This window comes from Haemaphysalis longicornis, unplaced genomic scaffold, assembly GCF_048455015.1.
Source record: "Haemaphysalis longicornis isolate Haplotype H1 unplaced genomic scaffold, Haemaphysalis longicornis Haplotype H1 scaffold_1, whole genome shotgun sequence".
NCBI lineage: Eukaryota > Metazoa > Arthropoda > Arachnida > Ixodida > Ixodidae > Haemaphysalis > Haemaphysalis longicornis.
The window spans coordinates 330,646,899-330,671,338 of NW_027526203.1; the positions used below are offsets into that span (position 1 = coordinate 330,646,899).

Sequence of the window (24,440 nt, forward strand, 5' to 3'; positions counted from 1 at the left end):
CGCGGCATTGCACAGTGTCAGGGGGGGGGGAGAGACTCCGCGAGTGGCGGTGGCGGTGGAGAGAAGTATAAAGTGGGGCTGTAATCATACTCCCTCGGTAGATGGCCATGCTTCACTATGCAACGCACAATGTGAAAAAGCCAGCTCACAAAAAACTTCCACTAATTCCCTAAAGTCGGCTTCGCCTCCAAACACAAGTTCATTGCTACGAAGACATTATTCTGGGCAATATAACATTTTATATCAAAGTACGGAGAACATACAGCCTTTTTTATTTTTATGAATTTTTCCATATACGCTGAATAGAAGCCGCTGAGTAAATTGTTGCAGCCGGCGCGATACCCTGATATACAGTTTCACAGTAATTGAATCCGCGGTATTCTCCGGGAGGGAGGGGAGAGGGGCGTTGCCGTGATTTTTTTGGCGCTTCATTTCTGAGGCGCGTCCGCTCGAATCTTGAGCGGCGTACGTGGCCGCCTCCCTGTTCCCCCGATTCTCCGCGAGCTCCTCCTCTGCGCCTCTAAGCTGCCTCCTTCTTCGCTGCTCGCTTCCCTCTTCCAGCTAGGCGGCGTGTGACATAGACACAAACCTCCGGCGAGACGTGTGCCCTCTGTTGAGAGGCAAAACTTCTCCATGTAAATGTTAACCGTTCAATAAATACTTTCTCTCTCCATGAACCTTGTGAAGTTATCATCCTCAAGAGAATGGGCCGACTTAATGCACTGTTTCCGATATGCTTTCGTTGTCTTAGTTTCGTTTTAGGAATGTGAGGAGGGCCGTGTCGCAAAAACACCTCTCTTAGAAAGAAATGAGCAACCTCTGGTGAGCAGGCGGTAAGGACAGGAGCAGTTTCGACACTGGCTAACTACAAGAACTGGGACTCTTTCCTACCGTTTGCCACATACGCGCAGAATATGAAGTCGATGGTTGGACGGCATACCGTCTGGTCAGGTAGCATACTACAAAACAAGAAACACAGGTCATTGACCAAGTCAAAATCAAATTGACGTTTCGGGAGCGCTACGGCTCCCTCGTCACAAAACGTACTATTGGATTCTCACAATTTTTCCTCGTTCACGGTCGTCCTACGCCCTCCGTTCTCTGTGCAGCGTTCTTTCCCGCATCTGCCTCTCCGTCAGCAGAAGAATTACGAAGAACTTCGGCAGAAAGTGCTGGCAGGAATATCTTGCTGCAGCCGCTAACAACGATGCGAGAAGGTCTGGGTCTCAACATGTATTTTACAAAGAAATGCTCTGATGCGAAGTTGCTACGGAGAGAAGTAACTGCGTTTCGGTTCAGATTGTCCACCGTCTTGACCTGCCGATGTCATTGGCAAAGGTCCATGCAAGTCAATCACGACTACGTGGAGTGAGGTAGATGAACATGGCATGGGTTGTAGCAAGCCTGCAGGCACCGTCGATTTCGGTTGGCGGTGTTGGTAGAAAGCACAAGACGAAACGTCACTGGTGACTTTCGGGGAGAGGCCAAGCCAAGAAAACGAAAAGGACGGCTCTTGATGCGATTGCACGATCGTACAATTTGTGGAAAGAAAGATGGCGAGCAGTAGCATCATCGCGAAAGGCTTGTAAAATCTTTTGTAGCGAACAAAGAATCACCGCAACCCATTTGTCCTCGGTGGGATAGCAATTGTAGTGGTGCAGAGCGTCATTCAGAGGACGAAACTTGTTGAGTTTCGGCGCACGCGGCTGTTGGAGGGCTGCGCCAAGTCATATTATATTGCGGCAGTACGTGCCCGCTCACTGTAGGGTGTTCAGATGGTTTGGCAACTCCCATGCAACAGGACCCACAGGTATCATTGGCAAAAAGTGAATTCCTAGGATGAGCACCATCCGGAGGCGGCACAGAGAGAAAGAGCGTCTGAAAACATGTGCCTTTTCCAATACTTGTAGGTCTTAGTAAACGCATGCTCCTGTAAGCGAAGAACCCAACGATCGAGGGGGATGGCCAAATTTTTCGTTGACGGCGACCAGCACAATGCATGATTATTTCCGCTCACAAGAGCCAGGGTTGGGTCCCTCCGCCCTCCATCGGCGTAGGAAAAGATCGAGGAGCATGGTGACGCTTCCCACGAGACGCTAGTGCGATCTAAAAGTGCAAGGACAAGCCACTGTCCCTCTTGCAGAACGGAACTGGGGCTGATCTCCCCAAAAGTCGCGTGTTGTCAGAAGTGCGTTTGCTCGCGTGTTTACGATAGCACCTTTCATCACATATGTCGTCTTTGAAAGATGAACTAACCCTGAAATTATATGTAGTATTCAGCATGTTTTAGCGTAGTGATCCTGGTGGGGGTGGATATGGTTGCGAGTTGGGTCGATCCGCGTGTAGTGAAGCGCAGCAGCAGTTATGCTAGTTGTGGCGGTCGTTCTGTAAGCTTATAATCCCTGTTTAATTTACGTTGGATTTTTTAGCCAATCGCAACGAGTTGCTCATAATGCGTGGTAAATTCAGTGCGGAAAAGTAGCTAGGACAGCTAGGGTGTCGCATGACTATTCTGTTTTCCTCGTTATATAGCTTATTTCAGAGAAATTTGCGTTAAAAGTGGCGCCACTGTTATTCTAGCAAGGCAATCTTTCGAACGAACCAAGCTTGCATTTTGTATTCATGGCCCCTTTAACGGTTCGGTGTGTCTGTTGGGGTCAGTTTGCGAAAATACTGGAAATTTGTCAGGAGAAAAATCAAAGTTGCTTAGAAAAAAGGGAATTTTTTTCTGGTCCTTGGAAAGCATTAAATTTTCTTTCGTCCCGTCAAAAATGTCATTGAGTGCTTGTCTTGCAACGTTTCCGTGTCATGTTTGGTTGGTAATAGTATGCTGACTAATGCTGATTTTCCTGTGTTCATTTTTTTATTCGCGGTAAAATATGTCACACACGCTTGCATCTGTGTTTAACAGATCTGTGTTTGATCTGTGTTTGACAGCGCACCTTAGAAAAACATTGATTTACTGTCGTTTACAATTCTCACGTTATGAAGAGGGTAGTAAAAATTTAAACCCACTTGATGATTAGATGTAGCAAAAGTATCCGCGTCGCGTGGGCCCGCCGCAGTCATGAAGACGTTGTGCTGCTCAGCCTGAGGACGCGGGTTAGATCCCAGCTGCGGCAGTCGTTTTGTGATGGAGGCGAAAAACGAAAACTCCCTTGTGTCGAGATTTGGGCGCACGTTTAAGATCCACATGCGGTCTAAATTAATACGGAGCCCTCCTGTATGGCGTGCCCCACAGCCCCGGTTTATATCTTCAGCGCGAAAAACACTCAAAATTCGATTTTTTTTATTTCCCTCGAGGCACTGAAAATGGTCGACGTTCGCCATTTTTCACGGTGTAACCAGAAGTACTACTCAGCCGTACGGCCTGTCCAGTGGCTGGGCTATGGAAGAATATAACCTTCCTAGCTATTATTTGTGCCTGGAACGCGTTGATAATATTTGAACTTGACTGATAAGTTACTTTTAAGTATGACAATTAACCAGAACGTAACTAGATGACCCATTTTCTGATGTAAAAAAAAAAATTTCCCCATACACTTGTTCACGCAAAAAAAAAAAAAAACGGAAAAAATATTCCCTACGATATGCAAATAACGAACATAGCAATCTGGCAGCATTGAGTGCGAGGATTTCCTTCCGATATACCTCACGACGCTCGAATGTAGGAGTGCTGTTTCTGACCCATCAGCCTCTAGGCTTGCTTAAACTGTACCCTGGTAGCCGCGCCTTTTCGAAGTGCGCGACTTCCGAAGATGGCTCTGGATCGCCCGCACACGCCTCGGCACTGCTGCGGGTTCTGAGTGCCCCTGCACCTCACCCGTCCGGTGCAGGGGACGGTAGCGTGGGCGGGCTGAGCGCCTCTCTGGTCGGACCGGACACGGCCGTGCTGTCCTGGACGCAGCCGGCGGCCGGCGCTGACAGCTACGAACTACGCTTGCAGCGCGGCTCGGCGCTCGTGTTCGTGCAGCGCTTCCCGGTGGACGCAGCTCAAAGGGACGACCCTGTACTCTACTACCGGCTCACTGGACTGCAGTCGGCCACCACCTACAACGTGACCTTGGCCGCCATATTGGCAGGGCAGCGGGGTCCCACCGCAAGCGTACTGTTCACCACTGCTCCGCTAGGTGAATCACTTTCCGCATTATTTTTTTCTAGGGACACCGACGAGATGGCACGCTGAATAATCTTACGCTCCGTGTGCAGACACTTCTCAAGGGGCTCACAGAGGTCTATTAGCAGGGCTAGTAGGTGCATAGATTCAGCATTCGGTGCCCAGGGAACACGGAGGTCTTCAAGACTAGTTATAACCCGACTTGAGAGGCACGTGGGAAGTAAGGCTCGAACACGCGAATTTTCGGCCCGTCACTTCGGGGTGGGCACTACAACCGTGATCCACGTCTCCACCGCAGCATCACGAGCATTGCTTGGCACGGCTCATCTCTCCTGTTTTTATATTCAATGTTCACCTCCCTCGGATCTCTCGCAACAGCATTAAGGCTGCGTTTTGAGCCACTTGAAGCTGGTCAATATTGGTTCTCTAAAAAAGTACTGAGTGTATACTTGATTCGCTGCAAATGACGTCAAAAAGTGATAGAATTTCGGCCACCCCTTCTAGGTAACTCCCTTGTTCCTTAATTGTCTGTCCATTTCGTATTTCACCGACTGTCCATGAATGCACGTTTAGTTTCAACTTGTTGCTCTCGAGGACACGAGTGCGCAAGTATTTCAACACCCGCAGCGAGCTGCCAGAGTCTCGGTCACCGACGATGTTCACCAGGGGCTCAATGGGTCTATAGTAGGCCACCGGTGAGCCACTAGTAATGTTTTGATCACGGGGTCCTAGTGAGTCACTGGTTAGTTTGTCATGGGCCACTAGTGGGCGATCCATCCGTTGTTCGTCGGTGGGTCATCCATCACCATTGATGACCCCGCGGGTGGGTGACTAGGTGGTCTCCCACCAGTGACCCACGAATTACAAATACGCCAGTGACCCGCACGTGGGCAGACCCAAGTAACCCAATGTAGTTACTGCACGAATTTTTCTGGCTGACTTGTAGGCAGACAGACAGACAGACAGACAGACAGATGGACGGACGGACAGACGGGCAGACGGACGGACGGACGGACGGACAGACAGACAGACAGACAGACATACAGACAGACAGATGGACGGACGGACAGACGGACAGACGGACGGACGGACAGACAGACAGACAGACAGACAGACAGACAGACAGACAGACAGACAGACAGACAGACAGACAGACAGACAGACGGATGGACGGACGGACGGACGGACGGTTCCTAATTTCAACGTTTAACTAGGCTAAGAAGAACTATCATTGGAAAAAGGCTTACAAAAAAGTTGACTTCCGACAGAACCACGAATCAAAACCACCACCAAATGGTTTTGCTGCTTCCATCCCATCTGTAACTGTCTGTCCGCAACTGCTAAAAAAAAAACAGCTAAGAAATAGACGTTGCATAGCTTTGATGACGTGCACCTACCCATTTTGACGTCACGGTAAGCTTACTACGGGCATCTTTCCGGGGGATTCTCAAATTCTCTAATGAGAGACTCTTACAGCCAATTTTTCTTTGAAACGTCAACTAAATATCGCATGAAAGGTCTGAGGCAGTAGTATAGCGCAATTATTCATATCTGAATCGACAAGATTTTTCTTGTAGCAGCACTGGCGGTATGCAACGGAGTGAATGAGATTACGGAGGGTTTTAAGAATGGGGATTCGTACCCTAACATGTCCGACGTGTCCAACGTGTCCAATGCGTCCAAAAGATAGTGTTCAACCATGCGCGCTGGAGCCATAGAGTTAGGATTCTGCTGCGCAGTTAATAGGATGCTAAACTACAGCGCTCGGCTAAACTACAGCGCCCAAGGATAAGGGCCATGGCCGCTTCCGGCCGTCGACCTGCCTGTGACCCCAAACTGTTCTAACGCCGGAAACAACACAAGGCTACACAATGGAAGAAGCTGTACTACATATGCGCGACATCCTCGCTTTCAAAACGCTCTCAGAAGCTACAAAAGCTTGCCGATACATTTTCGGTCTAACCGGGCTGTCTGCTCTAAATTGATTTTTGGTTTAACGCGCCGAAGCTGCACCTTGGCTATGAGGCGCGCCGTAGTCGAGGGCTCCGGAAAAATTTGGACTCCTTGGGGATCTTTAACATGCGCCGAAATCTGCACACACGGACGTTTTCGCTTTTCGCCTCCATCGGAAAAAACAGCCACCGCGGCCGGGAATCGAACCCGCGCCTTTGGGCTCAGTAGCACAACTCCTTAGCCGCTGAGCCACGGCGGCAGGTCTCTGCTCTAAATCCTCCTTGTGCTCTAAAGCAAACCAGAAACGGTAGGTCTTTTGGCTTTCTGTGGCTCACGGTAAAATTATGAGGAGTACATGAAGATATGGACTGGGCGCCAACTAAATTCAGAGAGGCACGCAACAAAATGTATTTTCAGGAGGAATTATCTATAGTTCCCCGTAGGTGGTCTGCGATAATAAGTACTTCTACATAACAGAGCGTACACGCAGTAGCAAAAAAACAAAGCCATGACAACCTGAAACGCTGATTGAAAGATGTGAACAACAGCGAATGAAGAAAGGCAGCCAAGCTGATCAAAAATAACAAAAAAAAAAACGGATGAAAAAAAAAATTAAGGCCGCCGCACCTTCAACTAGCTCAACGTAACGCCACACATTTTTAGTTTGGTACTAGGATAACTCTCTGAATCATGAATCGGGTAAACGTCCGAGGAAAACCAGAGCCTGTCGCAGACTCTAAACGAGGTACCGAACGGGTCATTAGGCAAGTGCTTCCTGAGGAGGCGGGCGGCCGCCGCGTAGGGGTACGCAGCCGCTCGGGCCGCTTGCCGCTGCACGCCGACCTCTCACCGCTGGCCTAGAACGGAGTCCCGTACTAGCGGCGTTAAGGCAGCTCTTTGTTCTCGTATGGTGTTCCGCATTTGTTCTTGTATGGTAGCCGTGGCGCGCTCACATTTGTGCTCTTCGAACTAGACAAAGACGACCAGCTTATGAGGGCGTAGCTATTTGGTAAAGATAAAGCTCATAACATCATTCCCCTACCTGTAGCTCTCTAGGTGGTCGCTGAAATACTTGCGTCCCAATAATGGCGAAAAGTAGTTCCGTACGCTTCCTCATTTGCATGTAAGGGGCCAGGCCCCCTAAGTATTCATTTCCTCCTGCCCATTATTGGTGGGAGGCATATTTGTCAGTTTACCCTAGTTACCCCCTTTGGGGCACATTTGGGTTTTTAGATAGCGGTGCTATCCAGATATAGTATTACTTAATGCATTGACAAAGGGTGACCTGTATTCTGTCTCTGAGTAACTTCAAATTTCGTACAAGTACCGCCCTCTGCTGTACTCCGAGGTCTGGGATGCTGCCTGGTCTCGTTAGGTATAACACCACTGGATCGCAGGAAGACTACGTTAGACAGGGGTAACTGCACTAGCATGCTTCCCTGGTATCCAAACAGCATTCCCTAACCAGAAAAGTGTCTGACCACCCTGTAGTGTTTGGCCAAAAAACTCCCAAATAATAAAATAACCAGTCTTCTAGCCCGCAGCTCCCAGATGCTATGGAGAACCTAGCTGTTGTTACATTGGCGAAGGCGTCCAAGAACCGACCTCCCTCATGTCGTGGTAGTGTGGCGAGCGAGCGGCGAGTAGGTTTAATGCACGGCGAGTAGAGAACAGCGAAGATACAGGAAGCAGCACTCTGGCGTGCTCACAACACAACTAGAACGGGCAGAGAAACATACGCTCGCGGAAGGCGTTTAAGAGTTGGATGTTAGAGTCAAACACACACACAAGCAAAACACTCTCGCAGAGCCGCAGAGGCGATGAGCCAGACGACGCCGCCGTCAATGGCCGCTCGGGCAAGCTCCTGCATGTTCGAGAGGGTTCTGTCCGCGCCGTATTCTCGAAGTCGCATGAGCACCGTAAGCGGTCTTCCTCTCCATCACTAATGATATGCGGGAAAGCACTACGGCGCTATGTCGCGCTGCGCGCCGACGAAGCACGCACGCCGCGTCACGCACACGCACACGCACGCACACGCACGCACACGTACACGCGCGCGCAAGAACACGGACGCACAGTGCTTTAGAGTAAAATGCCGCACAGTGCGAGGAGGAACCAACGGAATCCAAAATGGCGGAACGTCCACCTTGATCGTCTGCTTCTTCACCTTCTAGCTCAGTTCGGGTTCTTGGTTCTGGGGGACATGCCCTGCCTGAGACTGACCCCTTCACGGCCAAATCATAACAACGGCATTACCCCCTACACCACCCCCCCACGCAAACGTACACGCACACAGTCACACACACACGCACGCACGCACGCACACACACACAGCGACAGACAGACACATGCACACACGCACGCGCACACGCACACGCACACACTTGGGATCTTATAAGTACCTTGAGAGAAAGCTTAGGTCGGCCCAACGAGGCATATCAAGAAAAATGCCAGGGATAGCACTTATACACGAAAGAACTGCGGCGGGTATGAGGACACACTCGGTTCGAATGCATTTTAGCTGGAATTAAGGGTATGATGGGGTTCGACAGGCGATACAATGCCAATGACAGACAACCTGTCGGCCATCGGTTTAACGTAATGGCTGTCAAAGGGGCCCTGAAAGAGGTTCTGCCGATGCAAGGGCGTTCACATTATCAGGTAAATGTCAATGACCTAGTAATAACCTCCTTCCAGAATTTTGTTAAAGTGATGAGTACCAATGGAGTTATTGCACATCAAAACATTGCATTTTATCCCGCGCCGCGATTCTCCCTCGTTTCGTCCATCTCCTCACCCCGTGCCGTCTGCAAGAACATCCGGTTGCGGGCGTCTGCTACTGCGATATTCTGCGCCGCAGCATCGCTTTGGGACGGGGCCATCTGACTTCCTGCTTTCCGTTAGCACCGCTTGTTTGTTATCATTCCGCTCCGATCACGGCTGGAAAAGCTGACGGAGGGAATGGGACGGGACTTTTACGCTTCCAAGCAGCGCCGACAGATCATGCGAAAAGAGAACGACCCTGTCATCTCGCGTTCGCGGTGACGACATGGCTTGGTACATATGGGAGTCTAAAATATGTGAACGAATGACTGAAGAATCGCCTCGAAATTTGTTGGAGTGAGCGTGTATACATGCGTTCCGAACCGACGTCGGTTTATATATTGCTAAATTGGCCGCTCGTTCGCGCCAATGCCGAGCTTGGTCGTGTTGGCGCGACACCATGCACGCGCGTACACAGGCAGTAGTAGTAATCCATTCCGTTATTCCGATCGGTTCTAAACATTTATAACCGTAACAAAAAAGCAACCGACAGGTTGCACGGTGCGGTACAGGGTATTTTTTTAGAGTTCGTCGTGCACTCCATTTCCCCCTCCCAATCCCCTTACTTCCCGGGAAGCTTCGACGCGACCCTGCGTTTATATACTACTAGACAAGTACACCGTAACCGATATTACGAGCGTTCTAGGAACAGAACTGTGAGTTGTGGGGCAGTGCGCCCCTGCGTGTTTGTTCGACTGTGCATATGATTGTACAACACAATTATTCCACCCTCGCGTTTTCTCCTGATGGCCTGGAGGCCCTTTTCTCTCTATAAAGGCTGTTCATTCATTTTTTATTTGCGTGCTCAGTACTGCCCGTTGCGACATGTGGAGGATTTGGTTGCCGGTCGCGGCCCTCTTCCTCCCCCCCCCCTCATTCTCCCACCGCCCCAGGCCTTTCTTGTGTATTGTTAAGTGGACGGCAGGAAACTATGTTTACTATATATAAAGACATACCAGTTTTGCAAAATACACAGATCAATGTTTCTTCCTCTGAAAGTACAATTGCCTTTTTATATATACAAAGCCCGAGTTTAAAACTGAACAAATCGTGCCAATGACATAAAGGATGCATTGATAATGTGACTAAATGCGACTAAATGCAACGACATTAACCCGTTACGAAGAGAGGCCAGTAACAATCAACCGATTAAAATATGTGTGGTTTAATATTGAAAACACGTGCATATTAGCATCCGTACTTTGTGTGGTGCACTGTTTCTCCCTCAGCGCGGACAGATTTGGTCTCATAGCCCAACCATTTAAACATCTTTGAGTAATGAATGAAAGCTTCAAAATCACTGTCTGTGTATCGAATTGTGCTTGCGTCCACGGCTGTGTCATTATATGGCGGTACTGTGATCACCGTGTCGGAAAGCTGGCCTTGCTTTAGTAGAGCACATTTTCTCAGCCATGCGTTGGGAGGGGAGGTAGACACTTGGATGAATATGCCAGAGTAAGCGTACTACTCCGACACTCCCAGTTGGCCAGTTACGTGTAATACTGCACTCAGGTTCGCTCAGTGCAGAGATAGTGTAAAACGCCTCAAAGAACGCTCTCACATAAAGAGACACAAGACATCACTCTTTTACTACTTCTAACGCGTAACGTGCTTAGACTACTTGCCCCGCATTTCGTAAAACTGAAGGCCCCAAAGTCGCGTGGCATAATAAACCCGCGGCGCTGACTGGCTGACAGGTCCCGTGAGCACGCGTTCGCCATGCTTACCACCCAACGGACCACCCATGCTCTTCTCAGTGGAATGGACGGTGTGGGCACACTCTCTGCCGCGCAGGGCGAGCGCCCGTACATACTGCTCAAGGAGAAGTCAAGATTACGCGAGTACCCGCCGCGGTGGCTCAGTGGCTATGGCGTTGTGAAGCTGAGCCCAAGGACGGGGGTCCGATTCCCGGCCGCGGCGACCGCTCTTCTGATGCAGGCGAAAAGCAAAAACACCCGTGTGTTCGAGATTTCAGCGCACGTTAAAGATCCCCAGGCGGTCAAAATTATTCCGGAGTCCTCCGCTACGGCGCACCTCATCGCTGGTGTAGCGTCGGCGCGTTAAACCCCATAATCAATCAAAGATGACACGAGTAGCGGAGTTTTCTCGAAAAGTCGAGAGGCACTAAGCACATGACTGCAGGCGTGTGCTTCACGTACTTAACATTATAGCCTAACAATTTGACATAATATTTAAGGCGTAAGCATTCTTAGGCTACTTCCTTTCGAAATGTGTGTATATCCGAGATTTGTATCGCGTGACACGATCGACACGATGCGCTCCGGAGATATACATAGGGCCATATGGTGTATATAAAAAGCGCCAGGGCCTTCATAGTTTGAAGTAAGAATGCTCATATCGTCCGTGTAAAACGCCTTTCAACTCCTGAATTTTGGCATAGTAATAAAGCCGACACTGGAAAGGCTCGGTGAATAGCAGTCAATCCTACTTCTAAAGCTGGCTTTCACACATTAATTTTATGTATTGCAGTGAAGCCTCACAACAGTAACCTAATCACGTAAGAAAGCTTAGGAGGGGGCTCTAATTGCGACGGTCAAGGCCTCGATTCTTTGCAGCTAGCCGCCAAAAAAACAACATAAAAATTACGTTCACATTGAGGCGTAAGTGCGGAGATGAGCGGATGGAAGATTGCTAACAAACAATCGGACAATTCCACTACGATTTCTGCAAACCTTTTACTACTTTTTTTTAAAGCGAAAGCTTTCCTAGTGACACCGATGGCGTTCTACAAAAAACCAATGCATTTCCCCACAAACCGGTTGGTCAACCGAAAAGCTCCGATAAGATTCCTGGACTCACCACGCGTAAGTGCAACCGGGCTTTCAAACGGTTACTTAGACATCGCAAAAAAAAAAAAAAAAGAACGGCTCTAGATAAGACAATACACGCATCGATCATGACGGATTACCATAGTGTCCCTTTAATCTCATAAACCGAGTATCGTCATACATTTGGATCGTTCGTAGATGCGTTTACTCAGTGCGCGAAAAATCGTCGCGTGGGTTCGTTCTTCATTTGCCATTTGTGTCTTTGAAGGTTTGACGATCGATTGGACGCACTTTCAGCGAAAATTTGACGCACTTTAAGGTTTCGCGTTTCTCTCAACTTTCTTTAGGAAAAGGTGGTAATTTTTTTTCACGCAAGTCTACTTGGGAATACCCATGGCGCTACAATTTTTCCCAAGGAAGATGGCATGATAATAAATGCTTACAAATTTTATTCGGGAAAAGTCTCCACTGGGCTGAAGACCCATAGATTTCCTTTGGCTGTGGTGGTAGCGGAGACAATTCCTAAACTTGTGGGGTGCGTGTATAGTACGCGAATCGCACACGGTAAAACAAGTGCCAATTTACTGTACTTTCACGCTAATTAGCCTAGTTAAACTTGGCGCGCTTACGATTTTACGTTTGCGAACTAACATGGAACAATCATTGCGTGAGCAATAGATGTGGCATGTCGGCAAAAATTTCCGCCGTCGATCCGTGGACACATAGCGACAGAAGAACGGAGAACTACCGAGCGCGTGTGCATAAGGGGGCGGGCGTCAAGCCGAGTCCCGAGCCGGTGGCAGCACTGGCTCGGATGTGGCTGCGCTCACACCGCGGTTCTCTGCCCGACGCGCCCATTTTCCGTCCCGTCACCATGTGTACTCGTAAAATCGCACGTAACGTGAGCGCAGGGCCGAGTAGGCGGCAACATAGAACGCGCTGAGAGTCACGGCGGCGAAATGCCGACACTGGTGGACAGGAAAAGGGGCGACAGGCAGCCACTACCGCTGCTAAAGCGATCAAGTATGACCACTAAGAGCACTAAACCAGGGTTGCACGGTGTGCGAGGGGCATAGGAGGAACAACGCTTTGCGGTATTCTAAAGCCGGAGCACGGCGAGTGCATCGGGCCGAGCCTCGCGTTCGCGAGGGAGAGAAAATAGGTGTCGAGGCATTCTTGAAGACCCACCAATGAATTTATCATTATGTTTTATTTTTTTGCTCCGTCGCGACTAGACGACCCCGATCGCCCACACTGTCCCCACATCTGATGCGATCAGCTTCGCACATCAGCGACGCGCTACCAGTGTTGCAAGAGGCTATCACGCGGTGCTCCTCGCAGTGTTTTGACCTGATAGGAACGACTCTCGAAGTTGAGGTCTGATCGCTTCGTTTCGTGACACATGTGATGTCCTCTAGGTAGCGCTCCTCTTCGAGGGTCTGATGGCAGATTGGTGGGTCAACCTGCTGTTGACATCTGGCGCCGTATAATCACATCCCTGGTTTACAGCCATTTCTTGGAACCCCTTGTAGACAGACACTCGAAGGACTGCAAAAGAGGGGGTGGTGTCATAGAATTCGTCTTCGAGATGCGGCTGCTGCCGACACGCTGAAAAATTCTTGTTCAGCCTGAAGGGCTTTCGGAGCGACATTTGCGCCGGTGTCTTTCCCGTCGAAATACGGCACATCACTGGGTGCCGGTTTATGCGTGCACGAACGGGGGTGCAGGGAGGGGTACACGCGCAGCTAGGCTTCATGCCCTCACTGATGGCATTCCCGCTGTGCTGATTAGAGATTTAAACGTGCACGTATCACAGCCCAATGCGACCTGTCTGCAGTCCTCCCTGGTCAAGCAGTTTTTGGTTGGTGTGCTACATAGACAATAAGATGCCTAGGACGCGGGAGGAAAACGGACAGCCCCATGTTGTTCCTCTAGAATAAAGCTAGAGTCCTCTCATGTTTCATTCGCTGATTGGCTAGAAGTATGCGTAATGGAAAATTACCAACAGACGTGTTTTATTTCGTACACTCCTTGGACTGCGTCCTGCAGCTTCGCTAGTCACCCTTCTTCACAGAGTGGGAGAACACTGAATTTTTTTGTGTGGAACTTTTCTGCTATAAAAAGCAGTTATAAGAAGTAGGCAGTTGCAAGAAATAAACGCCGTTACAAGAAGTACTTAACGCTTAGTATCGCAGTCTGGAGTGTGAAGTCGATCACCGGAAGGGCAAGCGATGACTGGCAGGCATGGTACGTCGGTTCGTGCGGCGCGTTCTACGGGGATGTACCTCCGACGGGAATGGTGATCATGATTATCTCTCCCTGATATATATTGTATGTGGAGGAGCTGCACAAGGACAAACAAGCGGCTAGGAACTTGCCTGCCTGTACGGTCGTTTTCACACGGCAAAGGACGAATAAAAAGTAAAGAAAGTGGCCGTTAACCCGATCCCACCGCTGGTACCCCTCTAACTCGTCGGCTGCGTACGGGACCGGGGCGCCGCTAAACGACTTTGCGAAGCAGCGACCGTAGATTTCAATTTGCGACGGAAAGGAAACGACAGGAGCCACGGGGGGTGAAAGGACAGCTTGCGCGAGCTGTTGCCCGCGCCAGTGGCATGAGCTGGGTTCAACTGACGTTTCTGCCTCGGCTGACGAGGTCCCGGTGCAGGAAGCACAGCCATGAATTGGAAATAATCAAGAACGTCCTCCTATGGGAACTAAACAGCTTAGCTCTTACTAAACATGCGGAAGGTTACGTGCGCGACGCATGCACGGCGTTCTTGGAGTCGCGTCGACGTTCCGTGGAGCAGGTGTTGCGCCAGCTGTGGCGTTGTTGGTTGCTATGCAACGCGATGCGCTCCTCGGGATGTTCGCAAGTTTTTTTTTTTTTTGATAAAGCCACTGTGCATGCCGGGGACGGCCCGCGGTCGCCGCGAGGCACGCGTTTCGATCGCTCGCCATTTTCTTGGTATTTTTAGCTTGCTACGCGTTACGCGCCACACATTAAGGCCAGGTACAACAGCTCCGCTGTTACGAAATGCAAATGATGACGCAAACGCGTACAGCTGTAGTTACGCGCACAGGTCAAGAATTACAGAATTTTTTCTAGTCCAGAGTCCCGCAAAAACGCAGCAATCTTTTCGCCCCTAAATATGAGTCATTATTGTAAGCCCAGGTCCAATAAATTGACACAACTGAAGCCTTGCTCCACGTCATACACGAGACAGGCAGCTAGCCGCTGTTGCTCGCGCAGCGGCAAATCGTGGCAATATACACAAGTGCTCGGTAGTCTCGGTCATATACACAACAAGTGCTCGGTGGAGATCAGGGGTGAATCCTCCCACCCTATTTTGAACTTGAAGCTCCGGGTGTAAGCCACGTTTAGGCGAAGACGATGCAGTACTCCTTCAGACCGTTTGTTTAGGCCAGGTGGAAAAAAGAGTTTACAGAGACTGTCAATAGGATGCCGAAGTGGATATAACCGTTGCAAGGGCCCTGCCACTTCCACATTTGTTCACTCCACCCAGTTCGAGAGAAAAGGGCACAACTATCCTCGCGAGAGAAAGGAAGCTGTGTCGTGTCGCCAAAGCGACGCCCATGTCCCCACATCTGTCTCGCGCAGCGCACGCGTCGCCCACACCGACAGCGAGGATGAGCTGATGATTGATGATGATGATGATTAATGGTATCCCCTTTGTAACGCAGTGATGACGCGTCATCTGACTAAAGAATCTAATATATATATGTTGTACTCTTGGTTTAATTCTATAGCACTGCTCTCAGGGCAGGCTCAAAATAAATGTCTGTTACAGGTGGTAGCGGTCCTAGGCAATATTCACCTCTGTGCTTTTCTTCCACCAGCATTCTAATCTACTTTTAGTCACCTCAAAAGCCTTGACGTTTTCTCCCTCTGTGCTACCCGTGAATTCTAGAGCTTCGGGAAGCCGGATATTTCCGTCATATAGATTTGGATGGATACACTCACTATCCAACACTATGTGCCGCAAAGTTTCTGTTTCTTTTCCGCAGACCGCGTACATCCCAAAATTTTGTGCATTATTCCCCACAATGCTCTTCGTTCTCAAACAACCTGCTTTAGCCTCAAAAAGCAAAGCACTGCCCTTAGAACTATGGTAGAAATTTTCCTTTCTGATGTCCAATTTCTCTGTCCTGTACATCTATAACGACGTTTCAGCTTCCATTTTTTTCTCTCCAATTACCGTATTTACCCGATTCTAACGCGCACTTTTTTTCCGAAAAAATAGGCCGAAAAATCGCATGCGCGTTAGATTCGGATACAAAACCGATACAAAACCGAAACCGAAACACCCTGATATATGTATATATATATATATATATATATATATATATATATATATATATATATATATATATATATATATATATAAGAGAAAGAGAGAGAGAGAGAGGGGGAGAGAGAGAGAGAGAGAGAGAGAGAGAGAGAGAGAGTTTATATGAGCCGGTGGCTGTTGTGGGTATTATACAAGCAGATAAAATGCATACAGGGTGTTATACAAGCCAAGGGGCTCTTGAACTTATTCACCGTTTATCCGAGTGGAGTGGTCGCGAGATTTCTCAGATGGCCCGCACCCTGGGTAAAATAGTTTTACATTCTAAGATCATAAGATACCAGGCACAATACCAACGAATGACTCAAATCAAACGGGGCAGAATTCGAGGGTATTAATCGAGGAGCAATGCGTTGCATAACCGTTCCGCCTAAGGCCACTATCACCGAGACGCTTCCATATTAGTGACAAATACCACCGCACAATTCACGGAGCAATGAGTGCACCGCAGACAAAATGAACAGGAGATACTGGGCGTCGTCGGTGAACCAAACGTGGTACGTTTAGTCAGTTGAACCCCCTGCTACCATAGGACTAGACGACAACTACGACCAATAAACCAACAACGCTCAAGAAAAGTTCACAAGCCACGGACACCCGCTGCCGTCATGCAAAGCCTACCTGGGGACCACATATGGTCTACGTTTACACAGATTCCAACGTTAAGAACAAGCGCGCTGTCACGGCGTACTACATGTATACAGCCCTGTGGGCGCACTCAGCCATCCAAGGCACTCGGAACTATAACGGGAAAGATGTGGAGCCGTGCTCAAAGGAGTTCCAGGCTGTCTATGAGGGTATGTTCGAGGCTATTCATGAGGAGTTCCTAGCTATCTATCAATTTGCGTGAAGTAGTGAAACCGACTTTTATGGGGCTCGTTTTATAGCAAGTCATTGCGATACATGAGGTCTTACGTAAGCATTTACTTCCGTAAATACTCCTTACGGAAGTATTTAATGCATGCATAGGAGTGAAGCCGATTTTAAGGGTGCTCGGTGTACAGCGTCCAATAAAGATACATGAGGTCTCATGGAGGTATTTATAAACATGTCATAGGGCCTTCAGGCACAGGTATCAGACATGCTTATATTGCCCTGAAATTTTTTTTCCTCAGCAATGCATTTGGTAATCCTGCAAGTCCGAGCTGGTTAGCGCGCATTCGCTCAGTCCAGGAGTAGGCGAGGGGAATGGGGAGGGATGGTGTGAGCAGAACACGAGGGGTGGGGGGGTTGTAAAAAAACCTTTTATTCCTACGCCTCCTCAGCAATGCAATCATGTGTACTGTGGCGATGAGTGTAAGGGGTTCGGTCTATGGCAGAGCGGTTTACACGTTCATCTCGCAATTCGCACTTAGGGAGAGCTTACGCAAATTTTCGTGGCCTTCTCCTGCTCATCTACCGTTTTGGTGTTGTAACCGCGCTTTTTCGTTTTAGCGATACTTTCGAGGTGTTTTCAGCCGTTATACCAAACACAGCACCACATGACAAGAAACAGCAGGCGATTAGTAGTAAATGCTTAAGTAATTATTTAAATAACTCTCGGTGGAGTTTCTGTGAAGTTTTAAGACTGACTTTTTAATTGCAAATCTTCTAGGTACATCAAGGGATTGGAGGCCGATAATAAATGAAGCTAGGCCACTTTCCATCAGTACCGATACCAGCTTGTGGCCACAGATATGAGTCCCAAATGTTCCGATGCTTATTTATAACGCTCATGTATCATGTATAACGATCTGGCTAATGCATCGCTCATCTGTGTTTACTAACTACCCGCGTCAATCACGCACTGCGATTTCTCATTTGCTATTCCGGGACAAACGGGCTTTGTGGCCACCGTGTTTCCTAAAGCGTGCATGTCGGTAACAGGAAAGACCTGCGGCAACAGCCTCACGAAGCCCTGGCAGATGAGCCGCGGCCGTCAGCAGGATCCGCACGTGGCACATTATTTGCGTCACGAGGCCGGGGTCTGCCGCAGCGGCCCGCTTTGCGCGCTCGCTGGCGTGCATTGGGCAATCCATTTGTAGGCACACGATCGCTCGCCGTTATTAAGCGGGCCTGCGGCCGATGGGTGGGGCGGCGACAAGGGATCGTCCGGATGTGCGCTGTGGTTATTTTGTGGCCGGCCACTGAAACCTGGAAAGCGAGGGGGGTAGCAGTGTCACGCATGGCAGAGTGAAGCCTCGTTGTGGCTGCCTGGAGGTCATGCCAGAAAGCTGCGCCAAACAGGCCGGGCAAGTCAGCCTCTCCACGAGAATTCAGATCGGATATAACTCCGGGCCGAGAGATGATTGCCCCAAGCAACCCGTCTGGCTAAACTGGTTACGACGGCGATGAATGTTCGTTTGTGGTTGCCATGCCTTGTGAACGCCGGCGACTGTAGTAAGCATGTGGCTATAGAGCTTAGAGGACGTGGAAATTTTTCTGACATGGATTTCAATAGATACTTTCGCATTCTGAATCAGTATGCCTCGTAAATTAGGGGGTATAAATCCCTGCGTTCCCCAGCAGGCTGCACGCCCCAGATTCACAAAGCCCGTGAAGCACTACCCATGGAGTTACCATAGGGATTTTCGTCTCTGATATCGCATTTCTCAGCTCGGTGAATCGCTAACAATGCTTTCAAATTTAGTTTTTAGACATTTCTTTCTGTTTATCCTCCCACTTTTTTTCGCGTTTCCCGGCTGTCACTGTCACTCCCATATTTCGTGCTCGACCTTCCGGTCTTTCGTTGCTACTGCGGGCTGAAGCTTTTCGGGTAGAGGCACTTGAACACTTGAGCTACCCACATGGGTGGTCCGCATATCTTAACGTTCCCGCAACACATATTTTACCTTGTGCTTCACTGACATCAAACAACGCCCTGCAGCTCATATCTCCCTATTCTTCTTCGTTCGTTGTTTTGCCATGAGCGGCTTGATTAAGACAAACCGGCTGCAATTGTTTGTTTTACTGCAAGACTTGATGGAGTGCCAAATTTTAAGGACGGTACTGCGTTCGCAAACGTGAGGGTCGTAACCGTTACGCCTTTCGGAATTCTTCTCACTACTTCTTATTTTTAAGGCCCCGCAACGCTCCGTTCCGTAACCTATCACCGTGCTTCCTGTTGCTTGAAATGAGTTCTTCCTTACGAGTGGCTTAGGGACTTCCTTTGCTGATTATTACCTATTGTCCCTATGTCCACCGACAAAACATAAGCGTGCACACGCTGCAGAAATATTCATGCAGACGTTATTTCATGATAGTTATTTTAGCGCTGAAAATCAGGATATTTCGATTATTGGAGGTTTTAAGCGATTCGGGTAATGAGCCAAATGTTGACGTGCATCATCTGTTAGTTCGATTCACTGTTGATAGCTGGCAGGCTGATACGTACTTGATGTACTTGCTTATAATTGCCGCAATCGAGGGAACAAATCAGGGGTCATTATTCGACACATGGGCCCTATGGGGGGTTTTGCGACTCCATATTGTTACGGGGAGCAGACAAAGTGGACAATTGCGCATAGCACCAGGGGCACCCTTTACCGACGACGATGAAGCAGTGGATAGCACTGACACATTGCTTGAGCTACCATGGCCGCTTGTACATTGATTAGATCGCTCTGTGGCAACTTCATGTAAATACAACGCTTCATTATCAACTATCGTTCGTCTCATTTGTCCGGCCACCACACAAAAATATATCGAAATACTCCACATTCGAATCAAAGCTTTATACTAATACATAATATGAAGAAATCTGGCGCTCGAGTTACTTGCGCGTCATTGGGAACGCCGGGAAGTATTTCATTTTTATTTGGCCTCATCTGTGACCTGGCCACTTATAGTTCGCTATTGTCACTCAGCCCTTTTCTGGTCGAATTTTTTATGGGAATGTTTCAGTTCGCGGGCGGTAACGTAGAAAGCTTGAAATAAGTCTAGTTGCTATCGAAAGACTGTTTTTTAAAGGAGTCTGTACTTTCGATTTACTAAATCAGTAACGCAGAATTTCACCTGGGAGAACAAAAAGTTGAATCGCAGACTATAACTGTTGACGTAATCCTCCACACGTACAAAAAAAGCAAGAAAACATACAATATTTCATTTTGCACTTCAGCAGCCTGTTTTATTTCATGCCAGTTTTTCCAGCGTTCTTGCGGCGCCTAGTACGTCCTAGGGCAAACCGATGACGAAGCTGATGCAAATATTTACTCTTCATCATAATTCCTACCTTGACGGGCAATGTCTTGACTAGTATGTTTCTGCAAGAAACTCTATGATGCACTCGGTCCTTCGATAAGGGGACGCGACATGCGATGCGCGAGACGCGAGGGTGTTTTTACGCACGCCATCAAGTTAGTCTAATATGGCGCATCTTCCGGCAGTCTCGTAAACAGCTGCGCTCTAGAATTACATAATTTCTCCCCCATTATCTCTCAGTAGGTGCTACTAGGGGGCCTCTCGTAAGGTTTTTTTTTTTCGTGTCTCGACTTTTGCTATTAACGTTCGCCATTCCGTTCACGTATTGCTTTCCAGGCCGCGCACACGCGCTGGGAGAGCGAAAAAAAAAAAGCCGTCATGATTGCTTTCCAACCTGATGCCACAGGACCGCTCTGGGGAAATCGAAGAAACATTACTCGTCTTACATCCAAACACCGCAACCGTATCACGAGAATAGGTCAGTAGAGCTTGACTTATATACGGTCTTGGCGTCGAGTCGACATTGGGTAACCTCAGGGCTCAGCGATTTATTTTCGTCCCCTCAATCAATTTAAATTGCTTTCCTAACCACAGACATTCTGTATGGCGGAACTGCGGGTACCAGCAGGCCGTTCAGGTTTGTTTCCTGCTATGCATCACGCGTTCTATACTTGGCCAGAGTTTACCACTTGGGTGGCCTTTTGATAGTATCCGTATGAATGCGAAACCTAAAAAATATCCGCTTCCACGACTTCAGATAAATTACATATAGAACATGACGGGGTCTAAACTGTTCGCCACCCTCTACTACACGTCATGCCTGATACTTGCGTTATTCTTTCGGAGCATTGGGTCTTAGGTTTTAAACCGTGGAGAAAATGTGGTATTCGTTGGGAATCTCCAAACGCAAGCAAACCGTTTTGCTTTGCGTTGTTCTTCCAAGCCATTTGTCTGGAGAAGCAATACGTGCTCCTCACAACGGCGCGTTCTTTTCTTCGGGGGGTTTCGAATGGAGAACGTTTGCAAGGAAAACGAGATTCGAATCAATCGCATAGAAACACAGAAGTGCACAAGGAACTCCGCCCGAGAGCAAAAATCAAACGTCGGCCCCAATAAACGTTTTCTCCTTCTCTTCCTCCTCTATTCTGCGTGCAGAAAAAATGCATTTGGTTTTCCGGCGGCTACGAAAAGTCCCACGTCGTATAAACGCAAATCGGAGAACGTGGCATGTGATGCCGAACACTGACGGTTTTGACATATTATCATCTCAGAGATCTGAGCATTGCTGATTTTCAGCGCGCGACCGAGAGTAGCTTTAGTCTGCGCTGCAATCTAGTTTCGGGCGCCTGCAGCTGTCGAACGAACGAACCAGAGACAAGCAGTGAAAGCATCGAAATGAAAATCACAACAAAAAAAGCAGGAGCCGCACAAAATATTAAATCCTTTGACGCGTAGTAATAAAAGATGCAATACGATAAGTTTAATGGCTGAGGACAAGTAGCGGTGGACTGGATTAGAAACCAAGCCATACTCTCTCTCCTGAGTGAGAGTTCGGCTTTGTACCTGAAAAAGTCACTCAGGTTTTAGTTTGGAGTTGTACAATCACCGCTGGCATATTGTCCCCCTTTGGGGCACGAAATTCGCAAGTAGGGCAAACGCGACGCTGCCTTAACGTGGGGCTCAAGTAGCACCGCGCGCTCAGAGAGCAGACGGTGATTTCGGATAATGTTTCAATGCACTGCGCCAATTGTAAATACGCTTCGGCATTTAACGATACCCCAGTCCTTTTCAAATCGAACGATAAAACAACCAGCGAAATTTGGGAGGCATTCTGCACAGTATCAGAATAGGGGGCGAGTGCGCTACAGCTTGCCTTCCATCGCCCTGCTGGTGAGAGAAACAGGGTTTCTCCAGAATAAATAAAGAAATTTGACGCATGGCACACGGTGGCTGGCGAAATTGGTGGCTCATGTATATATTCCTTTTCTGTTATGAACAAACTTCAGTTGCTAATTCACACTTCACTCGTTCTGTACGCTGATTCTGTTCTGTGCTTCCCCTGTGTGTTAAAAGCGCCCTCCCTACGAGTATGTACCCATACCGACTAGCCCAACATCAAACCTTCGATTCGTGGGAATAGAAGGGAAGTGACTCCAAATGAAACCTTTATTTGGGGCAAACGTGTAGAGAGGTGCGCAAAATCGGCAAGATGTACTGCGCATCGGTTCGGTTGTACAAAGCGGTTAATGCCGCTTGATGGCAATACAGAAATGAAGCACTAAAGCTCTCTCTAGGTGGCGAAATGTTTTGCAGCCTTACCTTTCCCCACTGGGAACCACTCTCCTCCAAGCTTTCCGTTTCTAGAAAATGCTTGTCAAAGGTGGCCATTGAGTAATTCACTCATTGCCGCATTGTATCCCATTGCTGCTGCGGACGCTGTATTTCGGGTAGAAGGCTCGAGCTAGTTGGTAATTTATAATAATACTTTCAAGCGCCAAATATTTACACAGGGGACGTAAAGGACACAGACAAGCGCCGCTTCCAACTGAAATTGTATTGTCAAAATGATATATATATATATATATATATATATATATATAGGGTGTCCCAGCTATCATGCACCAAGATTTAAAAAAAGAGAAATTGCGCAACTCGAAGAAAACCTAGTGCATAATGTTTGCAGTACTGTGAAGAAGCGGAGAGAATTTTTTTCGTTAATGAGTCTTAATTAATTAATTGTAATTAATTATCTAACTCGAGAAATACTGTCCTAATCACTAAAGTGTCAATGAGGCACTTGTAGGTAACCACGAGGGGCATCTAACTGCGCTATTTTCAGCGACGAACTAATTGCGTACTCATTTATTCTGACTGATAAAGGAAACCCGCGAAATATGAAAAATACCACGTGACGACGCTTACGCGCTCATTGTAAAGCAGCGTCCCCAAACAAAGCTGATTGAAAGCAACTGCTTCGCGTGTTACCCGCCCGAAGAGACAGCGCATCACCTTGATAATAGCATGCATGGAAGGAGCAGCAGCAGCAAGATTCGCGGGACGCGTGTGCAGATAAGGAACAAACTCAGTCGCGATTTCTTCTTTCTTTCTTTTGTCTATTTCATTCTGGCTAACTCAGAGGTAGCCTGTTTGAGGGCGTTGCTTTACGGTGCGCGCGGAGGCGCCGTCACGTGGTATTTTTTATATTTCGCGGGTTTCCGTTATCAGTCAGAATAAATGTGTACGCAATTATTTCATCGCTGAAAATAGCGCAGATAGATGCCCCTCGTGGTTACCTACAAGTGCCTCATTGACACTTTAGTGATTAGGACAGTACTTCTCGAGTTAGATAATTAATTACAATTAATTAATTAAGTCTCATTAAAGAAAAAATTACTCTCCGCTTCTTCACAGTACTGCAAACATTATGCACCTGGTTTCTTTCGAGTTACGCCTTTACTCTTTTTTTAAATCTTGGTGCATCATAGCTGGGACACCCTGTATATATATATATATATATATATATATATCTATATATATATATATATATATATATATATATATATATATATATATATATATATATATATATATATATATATAGTAAGGAAATGAGGGGCTCGTTGAGAAAATACAGATAGGTCAGCAGTCTACAACGCCAAAGTGTGATTAGGCTGTTTTCTTTTTCACTACGGTTAATGAAGTAAACATTTATTTTTTTTTAATATACAGAAGAAAGAAAGAAAGAAAAACACGCGCCCAGAGTGGGGACCGAACCCACGCCTTTCGATTAAATGTCGAATGCCTTAACAATGAGGCAGTCTTTCGAATGAACCAAACTCGGGATTTGTCTGCACGGCCCCTTTAAGGCTCCGACTCTCGGTATCACCGCCTTTTGTTCTGCGGCCCGGCGACATCTACAGCGCTTCGGACGACGAGTGCAGGGCCTGAGTGCAGGGCCTGGTAAGGCATTCGACATGTAATCGAAAGGCGTGGGTTCGGTCCCCACTCTGGGCGCGTGTTTTTCTTTCTTTCTTTCTTCTGTATATTTAAAAAAAATGTTTACTTCATTAACCGTAGTGAAAAAGAAAAGAGCCTAACCACACCCCTATGCCTCCTTTGGCGTTGTAGACTGCTTACCTATCTGTATATATATATATATATATATATATATATATATATATATATATATATATATATATATATATATAT

General features: G+C 47.9%; 1 protein-coding gene across 3 annotated transcripts in view; it reads left to right on the forward strand.

Moving 5' to 3' along the window:
- Positions 1-24,440, forward strand: part of LOC144170436 (tyrosine-protein phosphatase Lar-like) — an 88,592-nt gene that overhangs the window by 39,253 nt on the left and 24,899 nt on the right. For 2 of the 3 annotated variants that reach the window (XM_077700240.1, XM_077700232.1), the window contains one exon: positions 3,837-4,130. The exons of the other annotated variant lie outside the window; for it this stretch is intronic. In XM_077700240.1, the coding sequence (XP_077556366.1) occupies positions 3,837-4,130 (294 nt within the window). The remainder of the gene's footprint in view (positions 1-3,836; positions 4,131-24,440) is intronic. 3 annotated transcript variants of the gene reach the window in all.